The 20,919-nt window shown below is 40.8% G+C and overlaps 2 protein-coding genes across 4 annotated transcripts; both read right to left on the bottom strand.

The window, feature by feature from the left end:
• Window positions 1-715: 715 nt before the first annotated feature.
• LOC103186822 (coagulation factor IX) lies at window positions 716-8,147 on the bottom strand. Its single transcript, XM_007906085.2, is given in 10 exon segments — window positions 716-1,726; window positions 2,187-2,304; window positions 3,661-3,920; window positions 4,523-4,657; window positions 4,986-5,081; window positions 5,084-5,098; window positions 5,684-5,708; window positions 5,959-6,119; window positions 6,892-7,006; window positions 8,091-8,147. Coding segments are annotated over 9 exon segments (1,458 nt in total). The 5' UTR covers window positions 6,962-7,006; window positions 8,091-8,147; the 3' UTR covers window positions 716-1,148.
• A 2,839-nt stretch (window positions 8,148-10,986) lies between these two features.
• Window positions 10,987-20,197, bottom strand: proc (protein C, inactivator of coagulation factors Va and VIIIa). Of its 3 annotated transcripts, NM_001292147.1 has the most exon segments (11): window positions 10,988-11,767; window positions 12,231-12,348; window positions 12,472-12,569; window positions 13,019-13,159; window positions 13,652-13,765; window positions 16,267-16,291; window positions 17,200-17,321; window positions 17,324-17,356; window positions 19,149-19,242; window positions 19,637-19,745; window positions 20,110-20,121. In NM_001292147.1, coding segments are annotated over 9 exon segments (1,266 nt in total). In that variant the 5' UTR covers window positions 19,216-19,242; window positions 19,637-19,745; window positions 20,110-20,121; the 3' UTR covers window positions 10,988-11,219.
• Between the last annotated feature and the right edge of the window lie 722 nt (window positions 20,198-20,919).

Genomic DNA, 20,919 nt, shown 5'->3' with positions numbered 1-20,919 from the left:
TCTCGATAATTTGTTGCATTGGGTTTCCCCTCCCATTATTTCCTTTACAGAAATTTTGGGAGATTAGTAGCAGTGAAGACTCAACAATAGAATAGTTGAGCCAAATGGCTCGATTCCATGCTCTGCACAAATGACTACTCAGTTTGCTGTGGTCATTATACTTTAGAGGAATCACTCTTGAAGCACTTTGAGATGTTTTGATATCACGTCTTTTTAGCACTGCTAATGTAACTTGGTCTCTATTATTGCAGGTTGTTATTCTTTAGAAATGACATGTACATGGTAAATCTCAATCCAGTTTATGGTAGGTGTGCAATCGCATGAAACTGTTTTTACTTGTTTAATTGCCAATTTTACTCCATACAACCACAAAATAATAATAATCCTTGCATTTGATATAACACTTTTCACGTCTTCTAGACGTCTCAAAGTGATTCACAGAATATACTGTATTATGTGGGTGAAACACGGCAGCCAATTGCGCACAGTCGTGGATTGAAGTGACCAATTTATTATTGGTTTTTTTGAGGGATTATTATTAGGCGTTGTAAGGGGTGGGAGATAGTAAAATGTTGCATCGATGCAATTGGATGAGGGTGGGGTTGAAGCACATTGAGCAGAGCAGGGGGAGAAATTGATTGCATTTAATGCTGTCAGACTGGAGTCCTGCAAGCAGGGTAGGAATTTTACAGTATAAGTACAAATAATCCACTTGTTATGGTTTAATAAAACAGTTTATTTCCTGCAACAAGAATACAGCAATACAATATAAGGCTGCTTAATTCTAAGATGTCCTGGACTGTCTGACAAATTAGCTAATTAAGGTATACAACATTTCTGACCTACTGCTGTATATGTAAATAGCATGAGTTTTCGACCATGGAACAAACTTGGCTTTTCAGCAATGCATTCAGCTATTTTAGGCCAGCTGCTTCAACCACTGATGGAATTTGAATAGTTATTGCTGTAACTGTAGTTAAGTACATGAGTTTTGTTGGCACATGGAGGGAACTGGCTAGGGAAAGGAGGAGAAGCTATTGAAGATGAAATAAGGAGCATAAAGTTTGGAAAAGACATCAGTATCTCTGGAGATGTTACATAGTGTCCCATTTAGTAACTCAGTGTTGCCCAAGTTTGTCATCTCTACATCATTGGTTGTATCTCAGGTGCTGGGAATGGTTGCTGTGCTCTAATGAACTTTCATATATCCATGATAAGTAATTGGGGATCCTGGTATACATTCCATATTTATTTTGTTGGGCACAACCTTCACCCCAACTAACTAAACCAGTTAAATACCATGCATTCTGATAATTCATTGCATAGGGTCCCCCACTATCCCCTTTACAGGAATCTCTCTCCTGGTTCACATATCCAGCACAGAACATATTGTCTGTGACCAACAGTTGTGTTGACTTTATGCAAGTTTCCTGTTCAATGTAGGGCAGGTTTACACGTCGCAGGAAACGAGATGACCTGCCTCTTTCATTGGTCAATCCCCAGCCACTGACGTATCCAGTCTGTCCTTCCACCAGAAGCAAGTGGCTCAGATGGTAGTTTGGCAGACAAATTGGAGAAATGAACTGGTTAAAATTCACTTGACTGCTTAAGTACAAAAGGGCTATATCGTTGTCGTATGTGATAGGGTCAAACTGAGGATGGATTACTAACTTCTCCACTAACACAGTCTGTTCCACGTCTTCACTTCTCAGTTTATCATATTCACCTAGGAATGAAAATGAATCAGACAATTTCACCTTTCTACACCTTCTTAGTTCTATGTGTGAAAAAAAACTGTAGAGAGAATTGAAACACTCCACTTTGTGTCAATGTCAAGGTCTGTCATGGCCCAATTTCCCCCTCTATTTGGAGGAGTGATGGGCAGGAGACTGGATGCAGCATCGTTTCAAGTCAAGTTATGGAATATTTAACATACACCAACTTGACCTCAGTTGAATGTCTCATCCAAAAATGGACACCTTTGAAATTACAAAACTCCCTCAGTCCTACTCTGGAATGTTAGCCTGGACTGTGAGCTCAAAGGTCCTGATGTGAGTCTTGAACCTGGAGCCTTCTGCCCCAGGGGAGAGAATTCTACTATCCCATCACATTCTACAGGCTAGTATATCTGTTAAGTCTTGTAAATGATTTATTCCTGGAAAATTGTCAGTTATTAGATTACTTACCTGCTGTAATTGAATGTGGCTTTATAGTTACAAAGCAATGGGCAGCAGTGATAACCCAGTAGCTGCTGATCAAAGACCCTCCACAGAATCCGTATTTCCCATCATCATTTATCAACACCTGGAGAAAACAAAATGAGTTTTGCAGAGCTACTCAACAGGAAGGTGCTTTTGAGCAACATTTTCTAAAGAGTGGAACAACTCAAATACATCCAGGTGTAAACCAGCTATCTATCTCAGCAAGAAAGCACATGCCATGTCAATATCACATTTCTATATTGTAAATAATGCACTGTGATCAGGATCGGTGAAGCTAAGGTACATTGTGTAGTGTGAAAAAATAAGGAAAAATTTTGAAAGTATTTTAACCTTGTAACAGGCCAATGGGGGATTTGTTATTAAACTTCAAGCACATATACTCCACATGCAATAAGAAAATCTATTTTGCCTTCCTCCAGCGGGCTTTAAACCCAAGATAAGCAATCTCAACCATCTCTCCTTTCTAAATATGACAATGCTCATATTATGATTGTTGATTCTTTGTTTAGATTTCTCAATCAATAAAATAGGCTTCACCTTCACATCAAACACTTTCACAGCCCATTCATATCATATCAGCTGTCTCCCCTACAATTGCAACCTGGGATTCTGGAAGACCACACCAATGAAACAGTCTTAACACAATGATTGGATACTGTAGAAGGGTTATACTATTCTTTAACTTCTGTGGGGTTCAAGCATGCACAGACCCCACCATGACTGTCAAAAGGGTTCAAATTAGGGTAAAGGTTCACCCTTTTCCTACAGTTTAATAATAATAATTATAGTTTCTATAATTATGGGTTATAGCGAGTTATCCAAAAGTCTCCGATTCTGATCTCCATGAACATTATGCCACTGCTTCAAAGATACCTTAACATGATTTGCATAAACCTCACATGAATCGACCAAATCAATGAAAACAACTTAGTTACCAGCACAGTTTTGATGCAAATGTGCACAGGTGTCGCTCACACAATCTTTCTAATTTGGGGTTTTCTAGGGAGGATTCCAATAAAAGCTATGTTCATCGATTAAGCTTTCACACTCCTATTACTTAACAATAATAAAAACAACTGCAGTTAAAGGGCACTAAACACTGGGGATTCAGCTCTTGGCTTCCTCTTCAGCCACATTTATGGAGATAATTACAGTTCACAAAATCTTTTAATGGTCACTCATGGGAAGCATAAATACTCAAATTTCTCAAACTGATCTAGAGGACGAATTATAAAGTGCGTAAAGATTTTTTTTACTATGTAACAACATTTCCTATCAAATAAAACATGTTCTATGGTTTGACGAATGGTTTAATATTTCAGATTCCATTTAATATTACGGTGTTCCGGGCTACCATTCTGTAGTCTGCTAACCCATTCAATACATTAATAAGATTTTGAATCAAATGAACAGATAGTATTTTAGAAAGAAACCTCACCTGCCAAGGACACATTCCTCGAGTGCAAATATTGCCACCAATAATACGGAATAAATGACTCGTAGCGTCAATAGAACTTATAATCTCTTTAGTGCTGGTATTGTTTTCCTCATCATTAGTATCATTTAATACCATTTCAATATAAGTGTTGTTTTCCATGTCAGTGTCATTTTCAAGAAGGTTGTGATAATTCTCTGAAAGATGATCAATCGAACGAACTCTTGAGGGTTCTACATTTATCATTCCACATGGATACGGAACTGGATTGGAACAAACAGAATGAATGTGAACCTGAATTCAGTGACCAGGTACTGGTGAGAAGCTGAATGATCAGAGGTAACCTGGTGTTTGGATTTAGTTTGCTTGAGAGGAAACAAATTTAACTTAAACTTCAGATGGACAAAACAATGAATAATAATAAGTAAATAATCCTTGCATTTGATATCTGGCCTTATCACATCTTCGAGACATCTCAAAGCGCTTCACAGAATATATTATTATTATACTTTAAAGTAGATTTGTGGGTGAAACGCAGCAGCCAATTGTGCGCAGCAGTGTCCCACAAACAGTCGTGGATTGAGTGTTGCATAAGGAAACTTGCCCAAACATTTCGCTCTGTACAGGAATTGAGCCCAGGTCTCTCGCCTGTGATGTGAGTGCTCTAACCGCTCTTATCAGCACATTAAATAAGAAATAATCCTTACTGTCTATTTGACTGTCTATTTTACAGGTAAACGCGGAAGTCAGTTTGCACACACAAACAGCCATGAAGTGAATGGTGGGGGGGAATTGTTAGTCAGATTATTGCAAGCACAAATCTCAGGCTATTTTCAGTACCATAAATGAGACAGCGAGCTTGTACCTTGTTTTACACAACTCCGCTGATCTGTATCTAGCTGGTATCCCTCTGCACATTTACATCTCACATTCTCCGAGTCTTCCACATTAGTGCAGTATTGTTGACAGAAGCCATTTTTGTATTCACATTCTATATATTCTGAAATGAAAGAAACGCATAGAAAAAAAATGAGAAACAACACAACAAATAATTCCTCTTGTCTTCTGATAATTAATGAATGCCCACATGGATACACTGCTGAAACAAAGATGCTGAGTTGGTGTCCCTCGTATGGAATGCAAATGGTGCAACCTCATTACTTGTGTATTGTCACTTGTTGGATGGAATATCAGAACCAGTCAGCCACCAATATCCATCCTCATTCTACAGCGAAGAGACTTAAGTTAGCACATCAACTGGATTTCCATTTACAATGCTCATCTTTTTCAGGAGATGCAGAACATATCAATAAGAAGCAAACTCGAACCTCTCTCACAAATCTTTCCTTTCCACAGAGGAGGGCAAAGGCACACATATGTGTGTCCGTTAGCTTTACATATCCCACCATTGAGGCATGGGTTGATTGACAGGGATCCAGATCTGAGAGGTAGGAAAAAAAGAAAATGGTTCAGTAAACTCAAATAGAAGATATTACCAGTGTCATCAGATTATTAATTGAATGAGAAACTGATAAATATGAAATCACTGAGCTCAGCCAACAACAACATCCTGCTTCCTCAAATGAGCAGGATGCATGACAAGACTACAATTAATGAATTATTCTATAATAATATTTTTAGGGGACAATTCACAGACCATTTAGATCTTTGATTTTCTTGAACCTGGGATGATTCTAATTTTCTTCAGCAACACACAAAGTGGATTCAGAAAACTGAAATGAATCTCCTAAAAACTGCTTCATACAGAGGTTGGGATGTTACATTTGCAAATGGTATTTTTACAGAAATGAGGAGTATTCCATTTTCCAAATTATTGGGTGGGGTGTCACATTATACTAATAATAATCCTTGCATTTGATATAGTACCTTATCATTGTCGAGATGCCTCAAAGCACTTTACAGAATACTGTATATTGTAAAGTGGATTGACTATATTTCGTGGCCAAATTAATTATTCCCAGTACTCAAAGCAAGCCAAGTTGAAAATGATGAAACTGTCACTCACTTTTATACCTGTACCAGAACTCCAACTGTTAAAGGAAGGAAAAGAAATAGTTAAAAGTTCTTGTGCATCTATTCATTGGTGCGATAACTCACATGACCTTCTTTGTTATTGAACTATAATGGCCTCTGGCTTGCAGTAGGCTGAGTTATTTTTCAAATAGTTTGTTAAGTTACTTTAAGCAGATGGGGACACAAATACATGCTCAAGTGCACACTTCACACAGGCTAATTTCTATACACAGACACACGTGCATAAGCTATGATAATGGCTCTCACAGTTCTCTCGTTCGATTTGTAAATCTCTCTTGCTTCCTCAAACGAGCAGAGTTCCTCGTAACACTCTCTTTCCAATGATCCTAATCTAGTTTCTTCCCAGAACCAATTTGAACGTTTCTGAATCCTCAGCACTCTGCTGGCTTCATTCTTCCGGAGAAACACTATCAACAACATCAAAAAAATGCAAGAATAATATCAGAATCCTTTATTCACAGCATTTATTTGCAATCATACTGCTAGCAATACACACGTGAGCTAGGCAATGCAACTAGTGGCATATCCAATCTCACTTATAATAATATTGCTTACAATTGATTCTGCACCTTTCATGTGGGGGGTGACGGGACGGGGGGGATGTTTCAAAGCAATTCATAGGATTTACTGCAAAATGTAGTGACTGTTTTTGAATGCACAGTTGGGTAGCTTGTTCAAGTGCATTGCTCTTTATACACACACGACACACTATGCCCTGCATTGAAGACTTCGAGTTTCCGAACTAACAATTATGTATTGAGCTGCACTTGAAACTCTTGGTGCTTTGAGTGCCAGCAAGATATTCTAAGATATGCCCAATTTGTGAGTGAAGTGAAATGAAATGACCTCTGGATGACATTAACCAGCTTGATTACTAGTTTGCTCCACTCACTGCACTGATACAATTTCAAATTTGCAGGATTCTGGGGCTGTAACATACAAAAAGGAGAAGATTGAAACTGGCTCCTTGGTAAGAAGCACAGATACACCAAAACACCAAATTATTTACACGGTAATTACTGGATCCGGGGACTGTCAGGTTGGCTGAGGTGCGAGAATTGAGATATTCTGTTGAAACGTTCTCCCTTTGCCGGGAGGAGATTCTGCTCGTTGCAGCGCAGCTACAATTAACACTGACACAGTTAAGAGCAGCAACACAGTGATGATACCAGCACAAACCTGAACTGCTTATCCCTCCAATGGAACCCACAAACACCAGTGATGCAAATAAACAGTAGCACCTGGCCATCTTGAGAAATCCACAGGAGCAAAACGTTTTGCTTCACAGCCCAGTCTGCATCGAGGAACACAGCAATGTCTCTATCAAATACATTTTGAACATGAGTTCCAGTTCATCAAACAACAGTATAACTCGGATGTGAGGTGTAGTTGCCATTTTTGCCACTTTCTGCTCATCAGAATTGTAAACCACACTCATTTTCAAAGGTCACATCACTGATATCCGGTTGCTAAGAGACTACGTTTGCATAGTTTCAACAAATTTACCATTAGATGGCTTGACTTAACAGGTTCATTGAATTCGAAACTGGTTGCCTGGAGAACCTACCAATTTACAACCAAATGTCTTTTAATGCCCACCAATCTGAAAGTAGGCCTCTTGGACATGAATTAAAAGCACTGCTTTAAATGAAAGTACAAGTAGTAGTAATAGTAAGAATCCTTGCAATTAATATGGCGCTATATCACGTTAAAACAATTCAAAGCACTTTGCAGTGTTTTCTGTAAAATATTGTGACTGTATTCGTAGTTAAACATGGCTGCCAATTTGCGCACAGCAATGACCCACAAACAGCCATGAAGTGAAACAATTTTTTATCTGGAGGACTGTTGACTAGAACATAGGGGGGAACTCCTTTCTCTTTTCACACCGTGTCTTAGGATCCTTAATGTCCAACAAGCAGGCAAACAAGCCCTAGGCTTAATGTCTCATCCGAAGCACAAAAGGAAAAAAAAACACTGGTGTTTGATTCTGAAGCAGGAGCTAGTTTGTGCCTTCCTTCTTTATGCGCGTTTGAGAGCAAAAGACTGACACTGCAATGTGATAAAAAACGTTTTAGTGTATAGCATCTCTACTATAACAATTTAATGCGTTAAGAGTATTGATGCTGTGACTGAATTGGAACTCGACACATATTTTGAGTAACAATGCATATTCCTGCTGAGTGCCAGAAACTTTTTTTATACATTCAGTTAGCTTTGGAAGTAAGTACTGATATCACTAGCAAAGGCGAACTGTAAGAGTCGTTCAATCAAAAAGTCAATGTGCACTCGATTCTATATAAAGACTATTTTTATAAAATGCTTTTGTTAGTTTAATCCATTTGTTATTTAATTGTTTCAAATATTTTTTTGCTTACCTTGTTCTGTTCCTCTGCTACATTCTAATTCAACCAAACAAGGTACAAGTTGATAAATAACCTATTCCAAATATTGACTTAATTGATCTATTATTTCAAATCAGTGTGTGGTTTCTGACGGATGAATAGGAGGCAAGAAGTTTCAAATATATCAATATACATAATAAATATATAGCTGCCTCCATATTTTGAATATTCAGTATACATTTAATATTGTAGACTTTTAAATAAGTGTTTAATAGTCCACTTAACAGTGGGAATAATAACCAGTCACAATATATTTTACAGCTGCTAGTGGGACACTGATGTGAGCAAATTGGCTGTCGCATCTGCCTACAAATTAGTTATTACACTTTACAGTGTATCCTGTGAAGCACATTGAGACTGCCTCCCAATGTGAAAGCCTCAACATCAAATGCAAGAATTATTAACAATCCTCTTTCACCTCTTTTTAACTCCGCTTAACCTGTATACCGGAGAGTTTAATGCTCACTGCAGAGTCTCTTAATTAATTTAGAGTAATTAAACTTAGAACATGATTGATCATTAGTTTATTTTGAAATATTTTAAACAGCCACAAATCTCACAGAAATCTTAATAGTCTGAGCCTGAGGTTTATGGGAGTGTTTTAAAAGAGATTGTGTTTTTGGTCAGTAAGTTAGAGATGACGCTGTTAAAATAGTATATTTTATTTGTTCAATTTACCTGTCTTTCTTAGCTCCAATTAACCATTCTGTCAAAGGGTACACATCATTCAAAATAATCCTCTGTTTAGCTAAAATCCAGTCCCAAAATCTGTTTTTTTTTTCTTTTACAGCTATTCATTTTCAAGACTTGAAAGAACGTTCTGTTATATCTAATGTTGTGATCAGATCAATTTGGTGGGTGGAGGGGGGGCATTTTCTGCTGGGTAAACTGAAAGCGATAATAGCAGCAGTTAAAGCAATGTGAAAACATTCCAGTGATATGTGCTCAAAGGCTTAAAATTGAAGGCTTAGTTGGTGTAAGTTAACAAAGATAAACAATATCATAGCAATATGAAATTGGAATTTTGGTCATTTTTTCTACTTTAGCCATCAGCAAACAAATGCAGTACCTAGAAAACAGGGCTATCATTATGTTATTTCTCAAAAGCATTTTACATTCAATTTTTATGAGTTGCATCTGCTGTCTAAACAACCCAATATCTTGGAAATGATGGTTCAACTGAGTCAATATTTGGACCAGGCTAATCATTAACTCGTGAACTGTTCGCCTGGATTAAAATTTAGCAAATCAGAGTAAGTCAGGAATGTTTTTTCAGTCATTGCAGAAAAGTAGAAGTAAATTGAACTCTCCACGGAATACGAAATTGCATTAATATAATATAATACTCCTTTCACAAAAAGCCATGTCTCAGCGCACTTTGGAGAGATGGTAAAACAATTGAGTCGATCCTTTGTGGGAGTCTCATCAATCCAGTTCCTGAACCAGTGGGTCTGTAGTACTCTAAGATGACAGACTAGTCAGCCTGGCTCATTGACAGGACTTGGATGGGCAGCCAGGCCCCTGGTCACTGGGAGCAGCGATTATTCCCACTCGACTCCTGTTAACACCGCATGCCAAATTCCTAACAGTCAGGATGATCCTATCTGGCAAACAGAAAGCTTGACAGAAAGTACTCTCGGGGCAAGCTGCGCATTTTAAATGGGTTGAACACCATTCCAGACAAAGGGAAATTTAATTAATTAGGTAGCAAGTGTATGTGGAACTCTGTCTGATTTGGATACTCTGGTGATGGATTTCTGTCTCCATTTCCTGAAACAGCTAAAGGGAGTTAGCTAACCCTCCACCAAAAAAAATCCAGGGGGCCATACAAGATGGTAAGATTCAGATAAAATCCCATTAGCTGAGTTCACTAACTGAGTCTCATGGAATAACAGTAGGAATTTAACAATTATCGACAGGGTTTGAGAGGAGAGAATCAGTCTGTAGTTAAGTAATACAATACAAAATTATATTTGTATAGCACCTTTCACATCAGGAGGACGTCCCAAGGCACTGGACAGCCAGGGATTTGGACTTGAACAGGGTCGGCGGGGGGGTTGGGGTAAGGGAGGGGTGGAGGGCAGGGAGCGTGGCCGAAGACTGGTTGAAGAGGGTCTTGAGACATGCCTTGAAGGAGGCAAGGGAGGGAGCAAGGTGAAGGGAATGTGCGACAGAGTTCCAAAGGGTGGGGGCAGAGAGGCTGAAGGTCCAACCGCCGATGGTGACACAGGACTAATGATACTTAGTTCAGGCAGTGGAGAATAATCAATGCTGATGGAATCATAAACCGGTAGAAGGAAAAATTAGTCAAATAACTTCAAGAGAGGAGGCAAGGGAAAAATTGGAAGGCAAAATAAAAATGGAAAGTTTGTGAAAAGGGGAGAAGGGCACAGTTTAAGGTTAAAGTGTAAAATTAGGTAATTGTAAAATAAGATCATTGAGCTAAAACACGTATAACATGAAATTTAAAAATTGAATTTGTGCAAAATTGTTCAAAGACATTGTTCTGAGGAGAACTCAGCTCTATGTTCATTTTAAAGTAAATAGTCCTTGTCTTTTTTTCATTTGAAAGAAGTTGCTTCTTTTACAGTATCATTCTTACGCAGACACTGAAGGTACACGTGAATAGCGAATAAAATCTCAAGTATATAGTTGGGACACGATATGTCAAGCGACTGCCATCTGATCTCTTCCTTCCACAATATCCACCCTACCATAGTCCCATCCACAGCATCAAGCCATTTTTTTAAAAAATGAGTCCAGTATCCAGGCCGCATATCTCGATAACCTGTTCCAGTCGTTAATTACCCGCAGGGTAAAGAAAAACTTTACAATGAATAGTGCACATTTTAACTGAGACACAGTAAGATAAGTCACAGTTTGCGTTTAATGAATTATTTGTTATGAATTATTTTAATATCAAATAACAAAATTACTGAGCTACATGCAACTCTTCTTACAGAGCATATAATAGATTTGACATATGGTATTTGGGGGACACTTGAGAAATACATTTGAAGAAGCCATTTTCTTCGACAGATCACTCATTCTGTTGTAGGATTCGGTTCCTTGAAATATGGCCCAAATAACATCGTGGGACTGCTATGTAAGGAAAGAATCTATCCATTCCAGGTACCTGACAACATTTGTGTAAACACCAAAACTCTTGTGGTGGCCACAACCCTCTCCCCAACTGACAAGTCCAATCAGAAACCATGTGCCACTGTGGACGGTTACCATAGGCCCACCGCTATCTCCTGAACATGCATCCCTCCGTGTACCAGGCGCTCCTGCACAGATCATGTTTTCTGTGATTTTGCCTGGCAGTACCTCAACACAATTTTCGTAAGAGACCAAATTGATATTAATGAAGAGTAGAGTACTAGGACGAATCGTGTGATCATTTTCATCCACAGCACCCCATCCTGTAACCAGCACCATTTTGCCTGGAATTAACAGCACTCTTTCTGCCATCTCTTTAGTGGGAAGACAAACCGGTATAATGTAATTGCTAAAGATGGCAGCCTCTTCTAGATTGAGGAGAGCAATGTCGCTGTCCAATGTCTTCAGAGTGAAATTGGGGTGAATATGCACAGTCTTCACTCGAATAGTATCTTCAGTTCCTTCTGCAATTGTTCTGTTATATTCACCTGAAATGAAAATAAGAAAACATGGAACAAGAAAACTAATGAAGAGTAACTGATTAATTGCTCTTAAGGGTAACTGGATAACAATTAGAAATGGGAAACCCTGGCTGATTTTACTGTATCCTAACCTTAGGATATTTGGTCAATTATAGCAAAACCTATTTTGATGCCTCTGAATCAGTTCAGTCAGCAGTTAATTTGCCCACAAAATAAAGTCAATTCACTTTACAGTACATCCTGTGAAGCACTTTGAAGCACTCCTTTTTTGTATATTATAGTGCCATAAGGTGCCATATCAAATGCAAGGATTATTATTATTATAGACCAGAGATCTAATCTGAAACCTGCTGAATATTTAAAGCTCTGCTGCACCCCACACAGCCAGTAACAAATGTGTATCTGAGGAGTAGGCTGCAAGTTCTATCTATTCGTGAAAAAACCTTATAGAATTGGAAATGTTGCTTACCAAGTCTGACTCTAAATCTCCCTCCTTCATGGACACAATGAGCAGCGGTAACCACCCAGAAACGATGAATCAGCACTCCACCACATTTAAAAAAGCCTCTTGCATTCATGAGCATGACCTGCCATCAGTACACAAAATAAAAGATGCATAATCCTTCATAGTGCACACACAGAATCATATGATGAATTATAATCATAAAAAAAGTCTTCCCACCCAACCCAGTATCGTAATATCTTCTTACCTGCCAAGGGCTGCTTCCTTTCTTTATTACCTTTCCTCCAGTGAGTCGAACTACATCGTTTATTGACGCCAACTTATGTCGTCCACAACTATAGTTACCTGTAATATATATATATATAATACATATCATGGGGGGTGGTCACGTGGAGCAGATTAGTGCCCATCAAGCGGAGCAAGTGGACAGGTTGGTAAAAGTTTTGTGGGTTTAGTTAAATGACTATGCATGTTGAGAACAGTGTAAAGCCCAAATATGAATGCTAAATTATTATTCTATATAATTCAAACATGGTTATAGTTATAGATCAAAGTAATTCAGCTCAATTCAACCCAACATAAACTATTGCAGCCTGGACTATGAGCTCAAAGTCCTGACATGAGATTTGAATTTCCAACTCTTATCTATTTTGACTCATAGATAAGAGTTCTACTAACTGAGCCAGACTGGTACAGGATGACAAGTATGTCTTGAAACACATCTTCATACAATGTAGCTTATAAGTAAAAGAGTATAATTCAATAGGACATTCTCCCCCACTGATCTTCTATACCTGTTGGATTGCAGGCAAATCCATTGTCACTTAGGTTGTATCCCTTTGCACAAGAGCATTTACGCCTATTAATGTCACTGATCTCATGACAGAAATGCTCACAGTAACCATACTCGGTAGAGCAATTTGTTGCCACCAATTCTGAAATCATAAATTGACAAAATTAAGATTTTTTATGCTTCTGTTATTCTGTGATAACATCTTTAGTACTTCAGATGGTTCAGCACACATTTTTCATATTCACATAAACCCTTAGCTAATGTTTAAGCTGGAATGCTTCTTTAATATTGACATGGTATAGACACAAGGACACCATATGGCAATTACCAATACACCGCAGAGAGACATGGTGCGTTTCAAGTCCATATAAGTTATCAGGGCCATTTCAGGGACATGCTAAGCAGAGGTAACTTGGCAAACGCAACACCCAACTCAGTCTCCATCTCTAATCTCATTAGAAAGCACCCACTGAATCAGCATGATTTTTGCTGATTCAGGGTAACTCCAGTCACCCTGCAGTGGTTGTGTTGTTGTGCCATGAACCCATACTTGCAAAAAAAACTAAGTTCAACCTACACAAGCTTGCTTCATAAGAAGAAGAATTATTCCAAATAGAATGATGTAGAGCTTTACCATACTGACATCGGCTCCCATCCCTTTCTTCAGGGCAAAAGCACTGAAAGCCCCCAATCAGATCCAGGCAAGTTCCATCATTAGCACATGGCTGTGGCTCACATTGGTCACCATCTACAACAACAACAAATTGCATTTATATAATAATAATCCTTGCATTTGATATAGTGCCTTATCACGTCTTTGAGACATCTAAAAGCGCTTCACAGAATATACTGTAAAGTGGATTGACTGTTTTAATATTCTTCTCACTGACATCATTAACCTCTCCCTATCTTCTGGTACTGTTCCCATGCCTTTAAAAACTGCTGTCATCATTCCTATCCTTAAAAAAACATCCCCGGACCCTTCTCTACTCCCTAACTACAGCCCATCTCCAACCTCTCCTTCCCTTATTGATGTCCCAGTATTCTCCCTGTGTGCTGTGCAATCATTCTGCCTCCATCCTTAATTCCATGTTGCTGTCTCTTCCAACAGTCGGCCAGACAGATGTCAAGTTCCGTCAGTCACTAAGTGCCGGTCTGTCTCCCTCCCCGTTCGGGTTCCCGCTCACTTTGTAAAGTGGAGTCCTGCAGCTCAATGGTTAGAGCACTCGCCTCGCAAGCGAGAGACCTGGGTTCAATTCCTGGCAGGGCGAAACTTTGGGCAAGTTTCCTTACTCCACACGCCTGATAATAATCCCTCTAGAAAAAAACAATAATAATTTAGTCACTGAATCCACGACTGTTTGTGGGACACTGCTGTGCGCAATTGGCTGCCGCGTTTCGCCCACAAATACGCAGTCTATGAAGCGCTTTGAGACGTCTCGAAGACGTGAAAAGCGCTGTATCAAATGCAAGGATTATTATTATTATTATTCCTCTCCAAGGTCCTGGAATGAGTTGTTGCTTCTCAGCTTCGCTGAGCTCCTCTGGCGCCACCCCCTTCTCGAACTTCTCCAATCGGGCTTCCGTGCAACCCACAGCATAGAAACCGCCCTGGTCAAAGTGACAAATGACATTCTGTCCATCTGCGACCAAGGCTCCCTCTGCCTCCTCGTCCTCCTTGACCTCTCTGCTGCTTTCGATGCCGTCGACCACTCTACCTTCATCCCCCGCCTCTCCTCTCACCTCAACCTCCAAGGCGCTGTCCTTGATTGGTTCATATCGTACCTCTCACACCACCTGCACTTCATCTCCTCAAACGGTTTCTCCTCTAGCACCTGGACCATCTCATGCGGCGTTCCTCAGGGCTCGTCCTTGGTCCCTTCCTCTTCAACATCTATATGCTCCCTCTTGGTGACATCATCCGCAGACATGGGGTCAACTTCCACATGTATGTGGATGACACCCAACTCTATCTCTCTGTCTCCACCCTTGACTCCAGGACCACTGCTGTCCTGACAGAATGTCTGTCGGACATCAAGTCCTGGATGAGAGTTGAACAACAAGACCAAGGCTCTGATTGGCTCCCGTCAGCGCCTCCTCACCTCAGGCACTGACAGCATCACCATCCATGATTGCACACTCCACCTTGCTAGTCCGGAACCTTGGGATCTTGTTTGACCTTCAACTGTCCTTTCTATCCCACATCTACGCCATGACCAGCTTTGCCTTCCCCCACCTTCACCCAGCTCTGACACTGTCTCACACCACAAGTCACCAAAACCCTCATACATGCCATCATTACTTCGAGGCTCGACTATGCAAATTCACTGCTTGTCGACCTCCCCAACTCCTCCCTCCACAGGCTGCAGATCATCCAGAACTCTGCAGCCCGTGTCCTCTCCCGCACTAGGCTCTGTGACCCTATCACCCCCCCCCATCCTTGTCCAACTCCATTGGCTTCCCATCACACAGAGGATACAGTTCAAGATCCTGGTCCTCGCCTTCAAAGCTCTCCACGATCTTGTTCCTCCCTACCTGTCCAACCTCTTAACCCCCTACCATCCTGTTCGCTCCCTCCACTCAGCGGGCTCTGGCCTGCTTCACGTTCCTTGCCTCATTTGCCCCGCTATCGGAGGGCGGGCCTTCCATCTCTCTGCACCCACCCTCTGGAACTCCATCCCGTAGTCCCTCCATCTCGCCCCCTCCCTCGCCACCTTCAAGACCCACCTCAAGACCCTCCGCTTTGACCGTGCTTTGGATCTCCCTACTTCCCCCTGCCCCCCACCCCCCCAACTCTCAGCTCGGATCCGTAACTCTTTCTGTCCAGTGCCTTGGGACGTCCTCCCGATGTGAAAGGTGCTATACAAATGTAATTTTGTTGTTGTTGTTGTTTGTGGGCAAATTGTGGCAGCCAATTGCGCACAGCACTGTCCCACAAACAGTCATAGTGCCTTTCACGGGAGGATGTCCCAATCTAGAGCAGATGTAATCTGTTAAACCGGGGTCCCGTTGCTTTTTCAGGTGGTTAAAGATCCCATGGCACTATTCAAAAAGAGAAGTGAGTTTCTCTCTCCCGGTGTCCTGACCTACAATCCCCTGAATAAAAATTGCTCATTCGTTTCATGGCTGTTATGGGACACTACGGTGCACAAGCTAGCCTGTGGGGTTAGCCCACAAAACACACAGTGAAGCGCTTTGAGACGTCTCGATGATGTGATAAGGCGCTATGCAATGAAGTTATATACTTACCAATATACTTGTTCCAAAATTTTAACTGTCAAAAAAAAGGAAAACAATATAATTGGGTGTAATCAAAAACTTAGGTTACATGATTAGTAAATGTTGTAGCCTTACAAGCAAAGACCATTTCATTATTATTAAGATATCAAACGACAGGACTAAGGCATAGGACATCACCAAATTTTAAAAAAAATGTGTTAAGTGAAGGTGATTGTGTGATGAGCGTTAATTTCAACAAAGTGAGGATAAAGGAGGGAGGAAGAACATATAGGACAACATATTTGGGACATGAGAGGAACACTACAGGAAAATTCACTGCAGCAATAGGGATGTCTTCATGATTAGATCTTTGTCATCAGGGCACTGCTGATGACAGTACAGCCAGTCTGGCTCATCGGCAGAACTTGGAAGCGCAGACCAGTCACTGGGGGCAGGGACTCCTCCCATTCAGCTCTATGGGTAGGGTGGTCCGAGCTGGACAAAAGGCAGGGAAGCTTACCAGGCAATGCTTTCAAAGGCAAGCTATGTGGTTTTAGCTAGTTTCACTCCTGCAGGACTCCAACACACACTCTGGAGTGGCCTAAACCTTGGCTCTTGCCAACCCGTGCCTAACGTTCTCTGGCATTAGGTAAGCAGAATGCATCCCTCTAGATATACACTTAAGCATGGTGAAGGGTTTTCGCATGTATCAGACACCTGGCTGACCAAAAAAAAAAACTCCTGAACACACAGTCACTACACTTCACAATATATCCTATGAAGAGTTTTTTGAGATGTCCTCCAATAGTGAAAGACGTTATACCAAATGTAAGTATAATTATACATTGTTTTAAATACTAGCCTAAAAATAGGGTGTTTATGACAAATTACGTTGAATTATGCCTCTTTAAAGGCTCCTCTCAGGAGACAAAAAAGCAAGAGGAATTTGAGTGGTGTACTCACAGTTGCACTTTCATCTTTGAAAATCTCTCTTGCCTCCTCAAAATTGCACTCTTCTTCGACACACTCTCGTTCCATATTTCCTGGCTTAAGCTCCTCAAATATTGACCGTGGCCGTCTTTTCCTAAAATCTCACTAGCATCCTTCATTGATAAAAACACTGGAACATGAAATAAATAAGCACATTTTAAGAAACACTGGTGTATTTCTATATGGCTAAGCCAGTGAGCCATCTCCACCCAAGCAAAGAACCAGTTTGTAAGTTTATACTGAAATATTTGATTTGATCAGCTCGTGCGGCATTCCTCAGGGTTCTGTCCTTGGTTTCCTCCTCTTCAACATATATATATTCCCTTTTGGTGACATCATGTGCAGACATGGGGGTCAACATCCACATATATGCGGATAACACCCAACTGTACCTCTCTGCCTCCAACCTCAACTCCAGGATCACTGCTGTCCTGACAGCATGTCTGTCAGACATCAAGTCCTGGATGAGAGCTAACTTTCTTCCGTTGAAGACCGAGGCTCTCCCCATCAGGGCCTCCACACCTCAGGTGCTGACAGCATTACTATCCATGGATGCACACTCCATCTAACTAAGCCAATCCGGAACCTTGGCGACTTGTTTGACCCTCAACTATCCTTTCTACCCTACATCTCTGCCATGACCCACTCTGCCTTCCCCCACCTCCGCATCTGTCTCACACTGCAGGCCGCTGAAACCCTCATACACACATTCATAACATGGAGGCTTGATTATGCAAACTCCTTGCTTGTCAGCCTCCCCAACTCCTTCCTCCATAGGCTGCAGATCATCCAGAACTCTGCAGCCCGTGTCCTCTCCCGCACCAGGCTCCGTGATCCTATCACCTCCATCCTCGCCCGACTCCACTGGCTTCCCATCACACAAGAGTATGCAGTTCAAGATCCTAGTCCTCACCTTCGAAGTCCTCCATGGCCTAGCTCCCCCCTACCTCTGTGAACTCCTAACCCCCTACCATCCTGCCCACTCACTCCGCTCAGCGGGCTCCAGCCTGCTTCATGTCCCCCACTTTGCCTGCCCCACCATTGGTGGGGGGGGCCTTTTGCCACCCTGCCCCCACCCTCTGGAACACCATTTCGCAGTCCCTCCGCCTCACCACCTCCCTTGCCTCCTTCAAGATCCATCTCTTCGACTGTGCTTTCAATCACCCTGCTTCCCCCCCTGCCCTCCACCCTCCCCAATCCCGAACCCCCCGCTCGGGTCCGAAACACAGACTGTCCAGCACCTTCGGACATACTTCCAACATGAAAGGCGCTATACAAATGTAATTTTGCTGCTATTGTTGTTCTGTCTTTGCTGATTTTTATCTCGCATATTCACATATTTTATTAAAAATCAGATTCTAAAAGAGGATGACCAATGTCTAATCTACTATGCTACACTTCTTTCATCCTTAACCTTCTGGCTGGACCTTCATTTGAACCTCTCCAAGGCCACCACTTGGAGAAGAGGAAACAAAAGTGACAAATTCAATAGCCCAACTGGTAAAAAGCGCTGTTAAACTGAACTACACAGATGCGTAAGGTCCCAGTTTCAATACCTGATCTGTGCTGAGTTTGCTTATATCCAAAGTGGAAGTGGGAGTGCTACAGTTGGCCTCTGTGTTCCTGAAGTAGGGAGCAGAAAAATCCAGTTCCCGTTTGCCATTACTGCAGGAACCTTGTCTGTAACATTGGGTTACACTGAACTCACACAGCCAAAAGCTACCCCAACCCAGCCCTATGGGCCAACCCAAATTGGAAGTTCCTTCTGGGGGGAATGTCAGGTACAAGTCCAGGTTTTATTCATATAAAAGAATTGTCAGTTATACTGCAACGTCAGCATTCACCCATTACAAGCACACTGGGACGCTCCCCTTCATGAAGGCCGCAATCTAAATGCAAGTTGTTATTGTTGTTACACTGACCTGAAGTATTGGAGACTATGTAGCATGAAACCAACAGTAGCAGTGAACAGGAGAGGGAGAACAGCATCTTCCAGGCTGGTTATTTAACTCTAACCTAGAAAAGAAGCCAACAATGTTACACTCTACTGTACGCAATTGGCTGCTGTGTTTTGCCCACACATATACAACAACAACAACAAGATTCCATTTATAAAGCGCCTTTCACGTCAGGAGGACGTCCCAAGGCGCTGCAAATACAGTCAATTCACTTTACAGTATATTCTATGAAGCGCCTTTGAGACGTCTAGAAGACATGAAAGCGCTATAACAATTGCAAAATGCAAGGATTATTATTAACATTTAAATTAGTTGTGAAATAAAAATGTTACGACCATGGAAAAATTACTGGAATTTCTACAGTAAAGAAGTAATTTTCAGATCTCAGACAAGTATTTAGAGAGGAATAAAAATCAAATGTTGGGACGAGAGAAGCCTTTATAATACCTTACCCGCTGGATTGTTTAGATGTTTCAAGCTCTGTTCCCATTAAACGTTTACATTTATATGTCTTGAGAGTGAAGTACGTTTTCTAGACCGCAAATAACAATACCGATGATCCTATAATAGAGAACCTACCAGAAACCTTAAGCATTCTGAACAACGGGGTAATGAAGGGATCCGGTAAAATGGGAACGTGTATGGAGGTTCAATAGATCAATAACTGGTATGTAACTTGGGCTTCCTGTAAGAAGCAAGCACTTTATTGTCCCAACAGAGCTCAAAAACAAAATCTCTGCAGCACTCATCTTTAATTCTAGAAATACTGTTCTATAAATTCTAAAGAAAACCCTGCGTGGGTTGGTGTTATTTTTAAGTTTAAAGTTATTTGAAATAAAAAGAATTCCAGTGATTAATGCACCTTAAAACAATATGTGGCACAAACAAAAATCTACTATTTTTTGTCTCATAATCAAGTACTTACCTTTCAGCATTTAAATGATGAAGAATTCAGGAAAAACACAGGAAAACCTCAGTTAATTCCTAACTTCAAATATTTACTCACAGGAATTGCATCAGAAGAGCCTCTGCTCATGCGGGAACAAAGGTTGATAAATCCCCAAAAACAAAGTTTCGGCTAAATCAAGAAGTGCACAATTCTGTCAATATTTGTACATTTTCTGAAAGTAAATGGAGAGCAGTGCTTGCTTAAATAATAATAATAATAATCTTTGCATTAGATATAGTGCTTTTCACGTCTTCTAAACGTCTCAAAGCGCTTCTCCGAATATATTGTAAAGTGAATCGACTGTATATTTGTGGGCGAAACGTGGCAGTCAATTGCGCACAGCAGCGTCCGACAAACAGTCGTAATTTGAGCAAATTCTTATTGTTTTTCTTGAGGGATTATTATCAAGCGAGTGGAGTAAGGAAACTTGACCAAGGTTTCGCACTGCCGGGAATCGAACCCAGGTGTCTCGCTTGCAAGGCGAGTGCTCTTAACCACTGAGCTACAGGACCTACTGCCAGTGTTAGTACATTTCCAGAGTAAGTCAACTTTGAGACTAGCTAGGCATAGTAATAGATACACCATGTATTTAAGGTGTTCTATCTGCGGATTTTCTTTTTCATTGGTTCATCTCAAAGCTCTATTACCCTCAACTTTTGTTGCTTTGAATGCAGAAGCTCAAAAGCTGAGTTAAACTTAACTTATATAAACTGTAAATAAATCATTGCGTTTGATATAGATGTCGGGAGATCATCTCAAAGTGTATCACAGATTCACTGTAAAGTC

The sequence above is a fragment of the Callorhinchus milii genome, unplaced genomic scaffold (genome assembly GCF_018977255.1).
Source record: "Callorhinchus milii isolate IMCB2004 unplaced genomic scaffold, IMCB_Cmil_1.0 Scaffold11, whole genome shotgun sequence".
NCBI classification, from domain to species: Eukaryota; Metazoa; Chordata; class Chondrichthyes; order Chimaeriformes; family Callorhinchidae; genus Callorhinchus; species Callorhinchus milii.
This window is presented reverse-complemented; position numbering and strand designations above follow the sequence as displayed.

Coding starts and splice junctions, on each gene's coding strand:
- proc (XM_007905912.2), bottom strand. CDS start 17,274: ATGGAACGAGAGTGTGTCGAAGAAGAGTGCAATTTTGAGGAGGCAAGA. Junction 12,570..13,018: donor ATTTGCCTGCAATCCAACAG/GTATAGAAGATC, acceptor TATATATTACAG/GTAACTATAGTTGTGGACGA. Junction 11,768..12,230: donor GAGATTTAGAGTCAGACTTG/GTAAGCAACATT, acceptor TTTTCATTTCAG/GTGAATATAACAGAACAATT.